Genomic DNA, 18159 nt, shown 5'->3' with positions numbered 1-18159 from the left:
CATCCATCCATCCATCCATCCATCCATCCATCCATCCATCCATCCATCCATCCATCCATCCATCCATCCATCCATCCATCCATCTCCTTTACCCATTGTATCTGCTGGACATGGTTCTTGTCACTTTAATCTTCTCCTAATCTTGGCCTTTCTTTAAGTTTGGATTATTCTGCATTATTATAAAATTAGTAATATAATTAATCTTTTATATTTACATTTTCTGCAGCAGCAGCAGCAGCAGAAGTCTCGGCCTCCCCCACTGCAGGGACACCGCCCAGCTCCAACTCCTCCGTTTTGTCACCGAGGTCGCTGCCATACAACAGGTCCTCAAGGACTCGGTCGTCCGGAGACATCATGGTGGAGAGTTCTGAGAAAGCAGGAGATAAGTAGCCATCTTCTCTGTAACCTCAGCTCACTTTGGAGATTATAATTCAAACACACTCAGGCAGATATTTATCACATTGAAATGACAAAAAACAAAAGTTTTAAATGATGAAAATGTTGTTTTTCAATGTTCTTATCACTAAAAAACAATAACTTGAACTTTACTTTAGCACAATCAGTGCATGCTCTTGGGATGCTAATATTTTAAAATAAACATTGCTTTCACAACAATTACTTCCCATAAATAATTTAAATTGAAAGATATGACTTTTTAAAATATATATTTATGATTTGGATCAAATAAAATAGCTTTTTGTGCAACAACCACGGTCATTTTAAAACATTTTTATTTAGTAAATCACGGAGTTGTCTTTGAAAACTAGATGTAAAGTTTGGTTAAAGACTTTAAAGGGGAGAAAAACACTCGTTTAAAATTAATGCTTCATATAAAAAGTAAAATTATAATTGCTTTAACAAGTTTTGCATGCATTTACATGACAGTACCTAAGTTGTATCTATTATAGTATTCAAAAAAGTATTAAAAAGTTTACATTTTGTGCACAATTAAAAACAGTTTTCTAATTAACTGCGTTCAAGTATAAACTGAAGCTGTTTTGTTTTGCAGCAATTATTGAACATTAACTTGAATTCTTCTGAATGCAGATGAAGTGGTGAGGAAATTTATTATTTCATTAACGGCGTTTCTAAACCCGACTATAAAAACGTGTGTGTGAACGTAACTCACTTTGCTTCCAGGCTTCTTTCCACTGAGCGTGCTCTGTATGAACCGTGCAAAAATCACCCAAGTAGATAAAGAAGATCCAGATTTACAAAGCTCTGAGCATTTGATATATTTCTCTTTTAACTAAAAATACTCCCAACCTCCTCCTCTGAACTGTAAACCACCTGCGGGCGCTCAGCCCTCCAGGTGTCTCTGCAGCCTCCTGCCTTGTGGGTTTGGGATCAGTTTCCCTGAGCCGCGCTCTGCCCCTCCGCCTCATCTTTGTCCAACCACTTTCCCAGCATCGGATCAGTCGGCGGTCCCAGGTGACATGCACCTGTAAACAAGGAGGCCAGCTGGCTCACACAGCAGGTGAGGAACAACGCTATTGGCTGCCTGGTGAGCAGGTGAGAGCGTGAGCTTTACGCTGGGGACCAATTAAACAAACAAAGGGTGTTTAAAAGGACATCTGGGAACTGCACCCGAGTCCTTATTCGGAAATCAAAACTCACAAGGTCCTCGATCAAAGATCAGTTTATAACAACGATAAACAAAATGCTGCACATTACATTCCACAGTTCAAATTACAAATCATATAAAGTCCTTAACTCATGGCCCATGCAGCTGTGTTTCGTACAGGGGGTGATTTTTTTATTTTATTTTTTTAAAATGATCAAAGTCATGAAGACTGCACCCAAAATGTAAGGAAAGTTAAAAAAAAAAAAGCAAATTATTTTCTCATATCTGATCCAATCGATCTGCGTTTAAGGTCCAACAAAGTTCAGTCAGGTCCTCTGGATGGTTTCGTTTTTTGTTTTGTTTAGATGTTTCATCCTTCATCCAAAGGACTTCATCAGTCCGAGGACCCACAACAAACTCATTCCCACAAGCAGCACATTCAAATAGTGGACCAACCAGGTTACTGGTAACCAATTTACTTGTTCAAAGCAAAACTGAAGACCTGAATGGAATTTGATGTTTAACTTTTAGTATTTAGCATTTAAAAAAAAATTGTGGCTGTGTTTTTAATTTGCACGGATTCATTGTGGCCTGTTTTTATTTGTTTTATCTTGTAAAACACTTTGTTCAATGCAGGGCGTTGTTGGAAGGAGCTATAGACCAGTAAATCAAGTTTATTATTATCATTATTATAAGATGGTTTCTGGGGCCTGCCCTCCCTCCCGTCGACTCCGCTGAGCCAAAACTGTTCAAAACACCAACGTTCACTCAATAATCTGCCTCAGAGGAGTCGACGGGGGAGAGGGCAGGCCCCAGAAACCATCTTATCACCATCAAACTGGTTGGTCCACTATGTGAGTGTGATGCTTGTGGGAATGGGTTTGTTGTGGCTCCTCGGACTGATGAAGTCCTTTGGATGAAGGATGAAACAGCTCAATAAAAACAAAGAAACCATCCAGATGACATGACTGAACTTTGTTGGATGTTTTACCTGGATTATTGAGCATGAACTTTGATGTGTTTAAGATGTGTCCCGCTTGATCCCTGATATTTATTCTTAACAGACGTGCAACTTGTTTTATATTTATTTTGTCACATTCTAAAAATTTAAATTTAAATTTCCACCTGAACGTCCTTTTTAAGATCCACGCTTTTCTGATACTTGTTTACCTGCAGCCTAGATAATTTAGGTCAATCACATGACTCAAGCTCCCATGTGCTGTTTGTTGGACGGGGTGCTTTGTTTACATTGAGCGCAAACCCACATTTTATCTTTCAAACTGCACCGTTTGATTTAAATCAGCTCGTCTTTTATATTTAATGTTGCAACGAGTTTCTTGAAACAAAAACAGTCTTCCAAATTATTTGACTATTTTAAAGTTTTTATTAACTGCTGGTGCTTTTGTCCTTTTAGATTTTGGGAAAAACCCATTAGTTTCTTGAGTGAAAACAGTCTTTAAAACTTTGTTACAAACTTTAGCAACACTTCATAGCAAGAGTACCATTGTAAATTATTTATTATTATAAAAAAATGCAGGTCAACGGTGAGAATGGAGAGTACAGATAAATGTTTGACAAGAAACAAATCAGTGTTATCCTTTTTGTCTAATGCACCTTAACTGCTTATTCATGTGTTAATAAATGTTTACAGCTTTTAATTACTCAAATAATAACTATTTATTAGTTATTAATAAGGTTATTCTAAAAGCAGAGTCAGCCTTTTAAAAAACAGATACATGTATCCTACAAATATAGCAAGTACAAGTATTTATATGTTTTTCATCAGCTCAGATTTATTTTCCCACTGGCATTAAAACACGAGTCAGCGCTGAAAAATCTCAATTACTTATAAATTATTATCCTTTTGTAAATTGCCACATAGCTCACATGTTTAAGAATACATATTTGTTTGTTTCTTCTAATGAACGGCCAGCTGAACAGAAACTAAATTAATACGTTAATTAATTAATTAATCACTAATTTGTGGCAATAGAATAACGACTGGCAAAAAGCAACATGCTAATCAAGGTTTTCATGGTTTCTTGCTTTCATTAATAGAGCTGAATAATAATGAATAATTCACATTTCACCTGATATTTGCTGATCCGATATTGATTTAATGTAAATATTTGATGCTATTAGTTTTTTGTAAAGAGTTCTAGAATTTAACATCCAATAAATGTAATTATCTTATTTAAGAAAATTGTATGCACAAAAGAAAACACTTGCCAAGGCTCAAAATAACGTTTTTTTTTTTTTTACTTCTAATCGTTTATATTAAGATCTGTTTTCTTCAGCTGAAATTAATTTTACTGGATACAATACTAATCATTTAAAGATAACACATTAAAATAAAAATTATGCAATAAATAATTGTTTTCAGCATACTTTAATTCTCCATCAAGGAGAAATTAAAGTAAAAATAAAATAAGAATTGCGTTTATGTAGAAAAGGGTTAAAATAAGCAACAAAAGCAACCCTTTAGCTTTCATATAATTTTATTGTTTTTTTTTTACAAGGCAAAATAATAATAAAACTAATATGTTTACAAAATGACAACAAAATATCACAGAGAAGACAAACATTGAGCAGACAGTTGGCAGCTGAACCTCAGCTGGAGAGTTGCCTGAAAAACCACAGAGGAGCTGAAGTTTCACAGAGTGACCAGCAGGGGGCGATGTTCAGCTTTAAGTAACAATCACAGCCGATTTTCTTTCTCCCTTTTCCTGTTTCTGCTTTGGTTATAGTAAAAACTTAATCAGAAATATAAAATATTAGTTGCCTCTTTTTGTCATGTTTAAAAACTAGCTTTATATTTTCAAGTTTGTTGCCATATATTCAAAACAAACAAAAAAAATGCATGCACAAAATGTTGCCTTTGAGCTGCAGTTTCCGTTAACCAAGCAACAATTAGCTTATTTACAATCAAAAAGGTGTGACTGGAAGAACCAAAATTAGCTTTAAATGCTGCTGACAGAACAATATCAGATGAAAAACACGTCAACAATTTGAACAATATACAATTTTATTATTAACGACCAAAAAGACCAACGTATAATGCAAAGTTTTACTGAAATAATTGTGTTCAGAAACACAGTTGTGACTTGAAGGCAGCTTTATTTGTTAGAAACATTTACCTTCTCAGGGTTATTTGGGCTTTTTACATTATTAATACTGACAGATAACAGAGATATTTCAAATCTGTGTTTTTGTAGAAAAGTTAATAAAAAAAAACATTCATTCTGGATTTGTGGGATTTTTATTGTAGCTACATTTTCTCAGTTTTGTCTGATGGTCACGTACAAAATTCTCAATAAAATTTGCCAAACTGATCGAAGTCGTGATGCATTCTAAAATAAATACGACTGCTTCTTCAATTATTAGTTGATGAAGTTAAAGCAGATTATTATGCAGTCAGTGTTGTTTACTGTTTTTGTTTATGCAGAGAATATGCACAACCAAAAAAAAAAAACAACAAAAAAAATTGGAAACCAGCGTTGGGTCAATTAGAATCGTCAGCTCTGGGTAGTTTTATTAGTTTAACTCAGGGGTCTGCAACATTTGCAATAAAAAAAGCCATTTTTGCAACTTTGCTTATTAATTACGATGTCCGGAGCCGCAAAACCTGCTGCAACTGTGCACTGTCAACTCGTCGCCCATGGACCATAAGTTTGTTGGAGATGGCTTTTCCAGCTGTGCAGTGGGGGTGATATTATAAAACGAAAAATGTCCAACTATAATTATTATTATTTTTACATTTTAATACAAAAGAAAAGACCAGATTCATGTAAAGGAAAACATATTTTTTTTAACAATTTTATAAACAATAAAACACTAAGCTCTGCAGGTCGATGTGAGTTCTCTTAACTGATGAAGAGTTAAGTATCCTACTTAAAGCATAAAGTTAAAGACAGTGTAAAATTAGGCCAGTTTGCACATTTTTAAAGAAAAATAAACATGTTTGATTACCTTGACGTTGTTTTTTGTGTTTTATTCTTAGTGTTATCAAAGCTACTCACCATATTCCTTTTTATCAGCTTGTCTTAAAGATATTCCAGAACATTCTGGTGGTTCTGAGTGAAACATCACGCTGTGAAGTCGATTTAAAGTTGCTAACAAACTACTAGCATGACGTTTTACGCCTCGTTTTTCAGATACTTGAAAATGACGGGAAATCTGCTCAAACTAGCCATTTTCATTGTTGGCAATAATTTAAATAAAATTCAGTTTTACTTTAGTTTTGGTCAAAGCCTGAAAGAGCAGAGGGACCAAAGAGCCACGTGTGGCCCCAGAGCCGCAGGTTGCAGACCCCTGGCTGGTTTAACTCAGGTTGTCAGTTTGAATCAACACACCGGGTTAAGTTAAGTTTTCTACCTCAAAACTGTGTTAAAGTAAAGTTAACGTATAACTCATTGAGTTGTAAAATCTACCTTATAATATAATTAGTTCTCGAGTTGGTGCTAACTATTAGCGTCATCTAGCTAACACTAACTGTGCTTTGGGAACTCACACTCACTGTCTTGTGCAAACATTAGTTGTTTACAAACCAACCAGGTTAAACGTCTTCTTACAACGTGTTTTTACTCTCTTACCGTTACTTCTTGAAGCAGCGGTTAGATCCACTTTGGTGAACATCTGGCCTAAAATGGCAAACTGTTGGTCTAACCTACCCAACCTTCGACCCAACAGCTTTAACCCGGCAATCAAGCTATTCAAACAAACCTGCAGTTTTCACTGTGCGCATATTAACAACAATTAGTTTCAAGATTGTTTAGTTCCCTTTTCTTATTCCCAACCCTGGTCCTGGAGGAACACTACCCTGCATGTTAGTTGTCTCCCTGCTCCAACACACCTGATTCAGTGATTTAATTACTTCCTCACGTTCTGCAGAAGCCTGCTAATCATTCATTCATTCAAAATGAGTCAAAGCACAACTAAAACATGCAGGATGGTGTTCCTCAAGGACCAGAGTTGGGAACCCCTGCGTAGTGGTTGGACACGTTTTGTTTGGGGCGGTTTTGAATGAGCTGGGGACTCCACCGAAGGCTTGGATCTCTGAAACCGCCACCTTTTAAAACTACTAGAAGCTGCTTTGCAATTTGTGTGAACTATACCTTTAAATCTTGAGTCAGAGCTGCCCTGCTTTAAAATTATACCGCACTGAAATGTTGCTGCACACAAACACACAAATAAAACCTGTACAATCTTCAACACCATCCTGATAACTGACTTTATACAAATAAAAAAAGGAAAATGTCTTCATCTCCTCTGTTAAGAGCTTTCAAGCTTTCAGCTGCATATTTTAAACAGTTCATCTTTACGGTATATTTGTTTTACTTTGATCCTCTGGAGGGAGACCTGAAGTTTGCTGGTCTCATCTTCATCTCAGTGAACTGGATGGAGTGATCCTCTCCTTTCCAGGACTTCCAGATCACACCCTGACAAACACAAACACACAACCTTCATCCAGACAAACACTGTTTCATACATGACATTCGCAAACATGGGATTTTATCTAAGATTACCTGGTGTTTGAAGTCGATTCCATAGAGGCCGTTCAGGTTCGATTCGTGGCAGTTGTTGTACCACCAGCCTCCTTGGTAAGAAATGGCGCAGCGGATGATCCCCGGCGTCGGGTCTCGGTCTTTGGTGGAGAAGATGCGATTGTTGTGGAAACTGAGAGAGTCACCTGGAGACATGGGAACGAATAAAGAACAAAAAAGACAAAGTGAAGGAATTATCTTAAACTTCATATTCAGCTAAATCTGAGAAGCTTTTTCCACTTCTGTCTCACCTGCAGTGCCGCTGTATCCGCCCACGGTCAGTCTGTAATGTCTCTTGGCCACCACAAATGTTGAATACTGAGCAAACACGCGCTGCCCTCCATCTCGTAGGTCGACACGCAGATTCATCCGAGTCATCGTTGTCAAGTTGTGGAGCTTCTCAAGGCCTGAAAAATGAGACGTAGAATATTTTGAGGAATGCGCTTTGCTTGAATAAGTTGACTGCATGAAAACAAATGGGACACAATTCTAGTAAAATGATCACATCAGTTAGAATATTCTGCTGATCATGTCCAGAAATGTTAAAATGCAATATAATTACTTCATGAAAGTCATATAATTACATAATTACCCCCATACTTTTATTTTTATTCAGCAAAGATTTGAGTGTGCAATGCAATCCAAATATAAAAAGAAAAAGTTAGCTTCAGTTAGTATTAATATACACATGGGTCAATTATTCATTTTTTAGGGTCTATTATATAAAAACAATATATAAAATAATACAATTACATACAAAATTATGTATGGACTGTTCATATATTTGAGGACTGTCTATAAACACTGAATCTATGTGCTGTATATTTTGAACATAGCTGTTGTTGAGGTGATAGACTTTAAACAATTAACTAACCCTAACTATGTTACTTGCTCTGCTTTAATGTACTCTGACTTCAGGATCAAGGAGGATTTTACCCACCGAGCCAGAACTCTCCACTCAGATTTCCAAACCCTTTAACGTAATCTTCAAAGCCTCGGTAGAAATCTACCGAGCCGTCCTTCCTTCTCTGGAAGACCTGCACATGGGATGCAAATACACTTAAAAACTTCAGTCAAGACGGACACGGCAGAAATGTGTTTAAATCATTCTCGGCTTTAGGTAAGCTGCACGATGGCGTAGTGGTTGCCATTATCATTTCACAATCAGAAAGTTGCCAGTTCAAACCTGGACTGACAAACTGATATAGACTGATATTAGCATGGCATAATTAAAGGTACCCATAATGCAATGGGAAAAATGTGTGACATAAACAAATGCTGATACAGTCAACCTACATTTTCCATAGAACTTATTATAAATGTTTAATAGAAATCTGATTGCATTCGGCATATTTGCTTGACCTCCCGAACAAAAGAAATTACTCAGAGATACCGTCCAGCCGCCGCCATCCGTCTCCATGTCACAGTAAACCATCATCGGCTTTCCGAGCTTTCCTTCAGGGAAGATCTCCACCACTTCCGAAGTCAGGATGCCGTTCAGCAGCTCCTGAGAACAGTCGGTGGGGAAGGGGAACCGCAGCCTTCCTGAGGAGGAAGAAGAAAACAGAACATCATGTGATGGACACCATAACCCCCTAAAACCACAGCTCTGATTAAACCAAAAGAAGTACCAGTGGTGAATGTGGTGAACGTGTCGGCCATCAGTTGCACTCCTCTCAATGTCCGTAGATTCACTTTATACAAGGAGCCAGGATAAAGTCTGGTCAACTTGAACTGTGTTTCATTGGGGCCAACAAGGACTTCCTGTCACAAATAATATATATCGTAACTATCAACAGGCAGAGATGAACGTCTGAAGAAATGAGCGTTAGTTAAAAATACGGAGTAAAAATAAGAATATTTCGACGCCACAAATTCACAGATATATGTAGGAGTTCCAGTTTTTTTTCCCTACAGCTCTTCGACACCAGATGGCGCCAACAAGCTTGCACCTGCGGACCGTTATCCTAATGAGCTGTAAGAGTATAAATGGCGGATGATGACTTCAGTCCCACGCTGGAGCATTGTCTGCCTACCGGTTGTTGTGTTCCTGGCCACTTTACCATTCCAAGAGTTCTGTAGAGACTAAAACCTTGTCTCACGTGTTTCAGCACTGACTCCTGTTCCTCCTGTGCCTTGGACCTCCCTAGTTTCATTGTTAAAGCCTCCTAGTGATTCTTCCAGTCGTTCCTAGCCTTCCACCACTTGCCCACCGATCTATACAAACTTCTCGTTTGTCACTATTGGAACTATTTGACCCTCATCCATGCGATGACCTTCTTCTCCGATAGTAAGAGACAAGCAACGTCTTGAATCAGACCCAAGGATCTAAACCATTGTATTAACTCTTAAAAAAAAAAATCAGAATCAACTTTATTGTCATTGTACAGTTAAGTACAGCGAAAATACGTTCTGTACAGCCGTCTGAAGGGTAGACGGAAATGTACTGGGGCTACTGCTTCTATGAAACGCTGCCCTTATCACTTTTGCAGTGTGGGGGAGACGACAAGATGGTGAAATTGTCCATGAACACTTCCAGATAGTTTCCATAGTCCTGATAAAAAGATGTTACAGTGTCTCTCAGCTGGTCCACTCTGATAAGGGTCCACAGATGTCCTCGGGGGGTGAGCGGGGAGGCAGAGCTTCTTAATTTACGTATCCACCAGGAGCATAAATTGGACTCTACAGGGTTCCAGTCCCTCCCAGCCCAGTTGCAGCTCTACTGTTGATTCCACATTTTGTAAATAGACACTTAACTTTTCCTAGTCTTGGAGTTGCTGTTTTTGGTCACATACTGTCTGGGTACTCAGTAAATCGTTACACTATTTTCATGAAACGTTGATGTTTCCAGAGGTGGAAAGAGTACTGAAAATTTGTACTCAAGAACAAGTACGGTTACACTGCTTAAATTGTACTCAATTACAAGTAAAAGTAATGGTGTTATAAAGATACTTAGGTAAAAGTACAAAGTATTTTTCTCAAAAACTACACAGAGTATTAATTACCTTTTAACCAGTTTATGTTTTATTCTGTTGTCAGTAGAAGGCATTCAATTCGATTTACTGTATATAAGAGCTACATTCAAAGCACATTTCTCAGACGAACAATAAAGTATAGAAAAATTACACTAAGGCCATAAACAAATGTAGATGAAGCAGAAAATTTGTTGTTAACAGAAAGACAAAATTGTTTCTGAACCGGCATAGAACAGTTTAAACTTTTCCACCTACACTGTGAACAACAGGCAGGTATGTGTCTTAAACTCTGACATTTCTGTCACACTTCACGTTCTGAACCGTTTGTTCAGTGTCAGCTCGGCTCGGCCCTTATTGGCCCTTATTGGCCCTTATTGGCCCTTATAGGGCCAGTACAGGTCGTATCGCTTCATTTTCCATTTCCACAGTGCCCGTTAGTGCCCCTTTAGTGGGTGGATCATTATTATCAACACAATGACACCTCTTTAAAAACCTTCTCGTTACGTGTCGCAACACCTAGCTCGCTCTGAACTTTTTCGTCGACCGACCAGCAAACACAAAAAGGAACTATTTCAGCATTTGACCACGGTTGAGACATTATTGTTTGTTTATACCTTCAAAATACTCCAAAATACACTCCTCCAGATTCGAGTTGTTTCTAGTGGCAAGTAAAAAAAAAAAATGGCGGATTGGGTTGCGGTGGAAGTTTCTGAAACTTCGCCCACCAACCAATGACTCCGCCCCCGACCAATCAGTAACCAACAGTGCACTGACGTCACGTTTTAGGGTCCTGCTTGGCCTCAGTGGAACCACAGGTAGGTACTGAAAAAACAGCAGGTTCCACAAAGAAGGCCCTGTGGAAAAGAACACGGAACCGGCCTGAGCAGGGTAAAGTGGGGCCAAGGAGGAACTGTGGAAAAGGGGCATTATAAGTTAACAGAGTCTATCCGGCTTTGCTTGACTGTGAAGAGTAGACTCTAAATGACTCTACAGAGTTGTCCTTTGCTTACATTGTCGTGTTCGCGATCCGAGAGCCTTATTGGCAACAAAAATGCAGATGAACGGTTTGAATATTAATTCAAATTGCGTCCGTACTCAGTAGCAACTTCTGACTTGAAAAGTAGTGAAGTAGATTACATGGTCTAAATTATACTTAAGTATGAGTAAAATTACACACCTGAAAGAAATGCTCATAAAAGTACAAGTACCCCCAAAAAAATCTATTTAATTACAGTAATGTGAGTATTTGTAATTCGGTACTTCCACCCCTGGATGTTTCTGACTACATTTTGATAAAAAAATAATGTTTTGTTACTAGTTGCTAACAGTGCCAGTCTACCATTACGCTTAGATGCTAAAGTATTTAAAATGCAATGGAAACAAATCTAAATAGAAGTAAAATTATTCAACAGTTGATTAAAACTTTTCTCACCTTTGGTTTTTCATCTTTGGTCTGATAGATCAGTATGTATCCATCCGCAGGCCTTGATGGTGGTGTCCATGACACAAGAGCGGTGCGAGGGGTCACGTTCTTGGCTTGGAGGTCTTTTGCTTCATCTGAATCCCTGGCAGAAGCTGGAGAGAAAACAAGTTTTGTCTGTTAGATATCATTGCAATCTTTACTTCAATATGGTGTTTGTGTGTATCTGGTGTTTGTGCGCTGACTGCTGCTGGTGGTGAAGCTGGTCGTGGCAGGTGAACTCTCCAGGCTGCCCAGCTGGCTGCTGATGGTGATGGTGTATGTGGTGGATTCTTCCAGACCATGGAGCTGATGCTCAGCTGCATTTCCAGAAACTGTGATCCTCAGCTCTGAATCTGCAGAGACCAAGAACACACACTCCAGCTCAAAACTGCAATTTCATGGGATAGAACAAAATGTTTTCGAGCTATAGACGAAACTGAACAGCTGTGGTGGGTACCTGTCCCTGAGCCATAGACGATGGCATACTTATCAACAGCAGCCAGCGCCGGGCGCCATAATAACAATGCTGTTGAGTCAGTGACATTCATGGCTTGCAAGTCCGTGGGGGGGTCAGGGACTGTGAGAGATAGAAAATCTTAGATCATTTTGTTTGAAATAAACACTGAGAAATATCCAGAATGAAACATTTCATAGAAAAAATGCAAACAGATCATTTTTTTAAAATCCAGTGCTTGTTAAAAACATTACAAAATGTGACTTGCTGCAAAAGACAATTATACAAAAACATACAAAGATTATTTTAAGATGAATGCATCAAACGTAAAACAATTTGTTCTGCTCCCGTTGCGTTCAGCACTTGCTGAGTTAAACTCAAGAAGAACCTGCAGAACTCACGAGTCATGACAAAGTCTTTGATTGGGTCACTTTCATCGAGTCCGAGGGTGGAGATGATTGTAACCTCATAAGATGATCCAGGAGTAAGCTGAGACAAGTTCAGAGCGGAGTCCTTAGAATCCACTGACACCGATACTGGCTCACCTGCGTAAAGAAATATGATGGGAAATTTGAGATTGTTTGAGAGACAGAGATGTTTAGGTTTTAGGCCGTATAAGTCAGCTTTTTGTTGAAATATATGCTTCTGTGTGCATAAATGTTTCTGGATCATGGTCTGAACTGACACTGCCCAACATCAAGTTTTGTTAAATTCAAACTGGTTGTAGGATTGTGCTTGACAGTAAAAAATGGTCACAATTTTAGCTATGAATGTCATTATGGTCATACAGACTTGCAAATTGGCATAGATTCTTCATAATGAAAGTGAAAAAAAAAAGATTACCATCGTCAGAATGGGTGTATGTGACTTTGAAACCATTAACGGTACTCGTTGGTTTGGTCCATGACACTGTCATCGAGTTTTCTGTCACTTTACTGAAGACTATGTTGGATGGAGGTTCTGGGCCTGGAGGGTAAATAAAATGCAAACCAAGAGGTAAATAAAAGCTATAATAACAAAAAAGATTGGCGTAAAAATAAAATTACTATAAAAATGATCAATTGACTATATAATAAAAATGCAAATAAGGATATTAAAAAAAACAACCAAACACATTTTTCAAAATAATACATACATTTTCAACAACAACAAAAAAGGCCACCGGAAAAAAATAAACTGTTCATTATTATTTATTCATTCACACATTTATTTTAGTGCCTCAAAGAGTTTGTGTATATATGTACAGTGCAAACATATATACAGTATACAGATTATACACACAGAGACAGTAAAAGGTGATGATGACTCCTGGACAGCAGCAAAGGAGAGAATGACAACATTTTGAACACAGTAGTTAGCAGCTCATATATCAAACCTGAAAACAAAAGCATGGCTGGAATGAATGATTATGACATAAAGTAACAGAGACATATCTTTTGAAGATTATGAAAGGTGAAATGACATAAAAACATTCAGATATTAGAATAACACAAGTTCAAGAATTTGAAGTAAAACATAAATTTTTTTTGGGGGGGTGGGGGGTAAAATATGCCGTGTACTCAAATAGACTCTAAACAGCATTGGCACATTTCTGACTGCTATATCTGTAAATAAACAATTAATCTTTCTTGGAATGCCAATAAATTGCCAATTTCTTTATTTTGCATTTGAATGTAAAAGGGAAAGAGAAACCAAATGTAAAGTGACTAGCTGATTTTACACTGATGTAAGTGAGAGATGAAGGGGTATCATTATAGTTGGGCTGTTAGCTTACCCTGAATGAGAGAAGACCAAAGCAGTATGAGCTGTTTTATGATGTTTCTCATGTCAGCTCAGTGGACTATACCATAGGATCAGATTAGAAGAATTTGTTTTGGTTCAAGAAAGTCAAAACAAAAACATGTGCAATATGATTACTTAATGGAGTTCTTCAAGGCTGAGTAATCGGTCCTTTTCTAATTACAATTTAAAAGCGTTCAAATTGGGTCAAATCATAAAAAAATACCTAGCTAATGAACAAGTTACATCAAAAGCATCCACTAACTGCATATTCAGTATGATTTGTGTGGTGATGATTGTTATCACTGCCCATTTTTTATCATGTCCAAATGGATCCACATCATGCTTAAAACAAACAACATAAATAAAGGCTCACAAATTTTGAACTTGAAAATATCCAGCAACAATTCACAAATCAACACTATACATGTGTTTGTTCATATCTGAATTTTGACATCAAATAACTAAGATAGGCTTAATAATTGAGAGGATGTTGTTTTTTGTGAAGTAAATCATGACTATAGGTATTTCACATATTCATAGAAGCAAAAGAATGAGTGCACAAATACAACACAAAACACAACATCTCAAAGAGAAAACAGATAAACATAAACCCAGGTGAGAAACTCAAGAATTGACAAATTTGAAACTGTAAATTTCAGGTTTACAGTTTTCTAGAGAAAAATGCTTGAGCAGAAGGTGTTTAATAGGAAAGGAAAAAGTATGTTCGGTAGTACTCGAGACAATTGATTAGTTCACAACTGAACAAGTGATTTAACCAGCTTTTTGTGAACAAAAATATCTACTTTGAACAGACTGAAACAAATGAAGAAATGAAATTAGTTCGACAACACATATTTGATGGCACAGTAGGAATTCATGTTGTACGGCAATCACCATTCTGTGTACCTGTACTGATGACAAGCTTGTGCAGTTTGGACAGAAGGCCAGGACCCCTTCCCAGCAAAGTCAAGGTATAGTCCCTTTGTGGAGGCAGATGTTCAAACTGGAGGGAGCGAGCTGAACCAGGAAGCACTTTTTTGAAGGTTTTGTTGCTACTGCTTGATTTGGCTACTATGCCATCTTGGGTACTTGGGACTTGAGAAACAGAAATTTCAGATAATCTGTTGTCATCATCACGACCTATATTTTCTGATGTTACTTCTTTGATACTTTGATCTACGTATTCTTTTTGTGTACTTCCCTTCTGTTGCGGATCTTCGTCTTGCTTAGGTTCTGTTCTGCTTACTAGAAAGTTGTTATATTTCCCTTCTGGTGATTCCCAAACCAGTGTGTAACCATGAGATGTTCGGTTAGTCACTCCAACAAAGTTCAGAGGTTCTCTCATGACTGAGGAAGAAACATCTGATTCAGTACCATTTGTTTGATTGGCTTCAGTATCCAATAGGCTTGTCACAGTATGAGTTGTTTTAAAGTGATCTTTATTTTGACTATCACTGATACTGTGGATGTTATGATGCTTTGCTATTAAAGTTCTTGACGGGGGCTGTCTATTTGGACCTGTTTCTGGTTTTGTTGGTCTAAAATTGAGTTGGTAAGATGGGCTATTATGATTTGCAACACTAGTATTTCTACCAGGATCTAATCTTTCCTTGTGACTGGCAAAATCTCTGGTGGCGTCCATGTCATTCAGAGTACTATCACCCTTTTCTATCGCTTTTCTTTCTTTGCTTGCAGTAGTTTCGTGAACATCTGTAAGGGCTACATGACTTAACTGGTAGTTTTCTTGATCTCCTGATTTATTAGTTGGGGAACTGTGAAAAGACCTGTCAACATTCTGGTGCTGAGGCTGAGTTTCAGGGCTTTCAGTGGTATTGTCTATTCCTACATGATTTGTTTGATCTCCAGTGGTTAAGATCCCATTGTTTTGCTTTCTAGTTGGGAAAAACTTGCGCGTAAAACCTCTGTATGGATAGTGACGTCTCAAGTTTGTTAAAGTTTTGTTTTGGAAAGATTCACCATGTAGGCGTGGTTGACGAAAATTTGGACGACGGAAGACAGGCACACCCCTTCTTCTTGTGGTCGGATCCAACTCATTTGGTGAGCTTGTTGTGGAAAGTTTGTTCATCCCCATGTTTTTATTTAGTTCACTTACTGTCACAGCATCAAAAACTGGGGACGATGAAGCCGGCACTTTAGTGGAAAACACCTGCTTGATCTGTGTATCTGTATGTATATTTGTATGTGTTTTAGGGTTTGAAAGTTGGGAGGGCTGAGTAAAATACTTCAGATTAGTACGAGTTTGGTTTCGAACATTTACAGTGGGTTGACGTGGATAACTCCCCTTTAGAAAGGGACGACGAACAGGGATCTTTGCTCTTTCTCTCAGTATTCTTTTTGGGCCCTGTTCAACCCTAGAGGATTCAGATGTAAATTTTGCATCTTTGTCTCTGCTCATGTTCTTCACAGGTAAATTAACATCTGTGTCTTGTTTTGAGGTGTGGTTCAATTGAGACAAAAGGTTTTGATAAATGTTTAAATCTTGATGAGTTTTATTTGGAAGTAATTGAAAGTTTTGGTATACACGATGCATGGATCCACGTTTTGGAGGGGTTTGGTGGAAAAGGGGTGTTTTACTTTCACCCGAGTGTGATAGTTTGCTATCCTCAGGCAATGGTGAGTCGGTGGAAGAGACAAGTTCATTGCTCCCACGTGAATCAAATTCATTTGAGCTGGAGGATGATAAAAATAATGGTGGTGACATGGAAGGTGACGGTAATGATGCGGGGGAGGATGAGATCAAACGTTTTAGTAAAGATGGTGGTTCTGAAGCATCAGATGATGATGACTCTGAGGTTGATCCAGACATTGAGCCTAGTCCCTTCAAAATATGCATCCTCACAGTGTCTGCATCAGCTGAAAAGTTCAAAGGTTTGAACAGGTGAACTGAAATTTTTGTGATATTTAAATTGTCAAAAGTGTCTGTTATGATTTTATGTAAAGGATCTGGTGTATAGTCGAGATCTGTCCCACCATGTGGGGGTGTTTCATTTGGATCTGACCCTGTTGTGTTCCCTTCCAGCCCTTTCCCATCCCCTCTGTACCTATTGACTCTGTCCTTTAGGGGTAATCTGAAGTGTGTTACTTTAATTTTATTCAGACATTTTTTCTCTTGGCCTTGAATAGTCCCAGTTGTGTTCAAAGACACCAAATTAGTGTCATTTCCAGGCAGAGCAATGCCAACATCTGGTTGCCTTTTTGAGCCAATAGCAGAAGATGGTTCCTCTGAGCCTCTTTGCTTGTTTGTTTCAGAATCACTCCCAGGCATCACAGTTGGGCTTATGTCATCAATCTTCTCAGAGGTTGATGCCTCTTCACTCTGGTCTTTCCCAGAGTCCCTGATTGTAAGAACATATGGTTGAAGGCTTTTGATTTCAGTTTCTTCTTCTTTTTCTGCCACTTTTGGGTTTTTATGAACAGAGCCAGGGACAGATATTCTCCCTCCAGGCATAATTCTGCTTGCATTGAACCTAAAAGAGCCTGGAATTTTTGGCTTTGACAACAGAGGCCTTCCCACAACTCTGGGTCTGGTACCATTTCTTGCCACCATTTTGCCAACCAAAGATTTGGTCCTGGCATTAATACTGGCTGAGGAGGCTCCAACATCTACAAAGTCATGGCTTCTCCCACCCTGCTGGTCAACTTCTTGCACCCCAGGTGATGAATTAAATTCTTGGTCCTTGCTGTCAGCATTGCGTCCTGGTGCTTGTGTGACCTGCATCGTCAGATCCTCTGTATGAGCTCTTGATAAAGTATTGCCTAAAGATGTGAGAGGAATGAGCATTTGAATTATATAATGTCATCACATGTGAATATAATTATTTCAGGTGTCATATCTAGTAAAGGGAAAAAAGCAAGTTTATTATTTAATTCAATTCAATTCAACCTTTAGTTAAACAGATAAGTCACATTGAGACTTGAAGACTCATTTACAAGTGAGACCTGTTTGGACGGACATAACAAGTGGTGAAAAATGACACATAGGGTTTGGAGACAAAAAAAATGTAAATAAATCCTAACATGCTCTTAATCTTTGGTTGAAGGTCAACAGCTTGATAATTAAAAAAAAATCTTGCACAGAAGCACATAATGATGAGCAAGTGTTGAAGTGATTATATAAATATATACATTCAAAAAGAAAGCTGAAGTTATATTATCAAAACAATTTGGCAGTAATCAACAAAGAAATGAAGACGGTGTCCATGTAGAACCTGTAAGAAGAAATTAAAAGTTAGTGTTTTGCCTGAAGAGACGATGTTTGGCTCTGGTGAGAAGGAAGTATGACTAAGCTCAGCAGCAGATGGAGAAGTCAGGGCATTACTTCATTAACTTTAACATAGTCCACCGTAATGTGTTTTATA

At 38.0% G+C, this 18159-nt stretch overlaps 2 protein-coding genes across 2 annotated transcripts in view; both read right to left on the bottom strand.

Moving 5' to 3' along the window:
• The window catches only part of LOC119425785 (LIM/homeobox protein Lhx9-like), a 6604-nt gene extending 6248 nt beyond the window's left edge, over positions 1–356 (bottom strand). Inside the window, exon 1 of the mRNA XM_037693332.1 lies at positions 225–356. Within this exon, the coding sequence (XP_037549260.1) occupies positions 225–356 (132 nt within the window). The remainder of the gene's footprint in view (positions 1–224) is intronic.
• A 6499-nt stretch (positions 357–6855) lies between these two features.
• Positions 6856–18159, bottom strand: part of LOC119425514 (tenascin) — a 33600-nt gene continuing 22296 nt past the window's right edge. Inside the window, exons 8-19 of the mRNA XM_037693042.1 lie at positions 16772–17557; positions 15066–15127; positions 12400–12487; positions 11987–12121; positions 11748–11897; positions 11515–11657; positions 8739–8871; positions 8501–8652; positions 8048–8144; positions 7359–7514; positions 7090–7253; positions 6856–7002 (exon numbers count right to left, since the gene is read on the bottom strand). Of these exons, the coding sequence (XP_037548970.1) occupies positions 6898–7002; positions 7090–7253; positions 7359–7514; positions 8048–8144; positions 8501–8652; positions 8739–8871; positions 11515–11657; positions 11748–11897; positions 11987–12121; positions 12400–12487; positions 15066–15127; positions 16772–17557 (2171 nt within the window). The 3' untranslated portion in view covers positions 6856–6897. The remainder of the gene's footprint in view (positions 7003–7089; positions 7254–7358; positions 7515–8047; positions 8145–8500; positions 8653–8738; positions 8872–11514; positions 11658–11747; positions 11898–11986; positions 12122–12399; positions 12488–15065; positions 15128–16771; positions 17558–18159) is intronic.

The sequence above is a fragment of the Nematolebias whitei genome, chromosome 19 (assembly GCF_014905685.2).
Source record: "Nematolebias whitei isolate Nwh7 chromosome 19, NemWhi1, whole genome shotgun sequence".
Lineage (NCBI taxonomy): Eukaryota > Metazoa > Chordata > Actinopteri > Cyprinodontiformes > Rivulidae > Nematolebias > Nematolebias whitei.
This window is presented reverse-complemented; position numbering and strand designations above follow the sequence as displayed.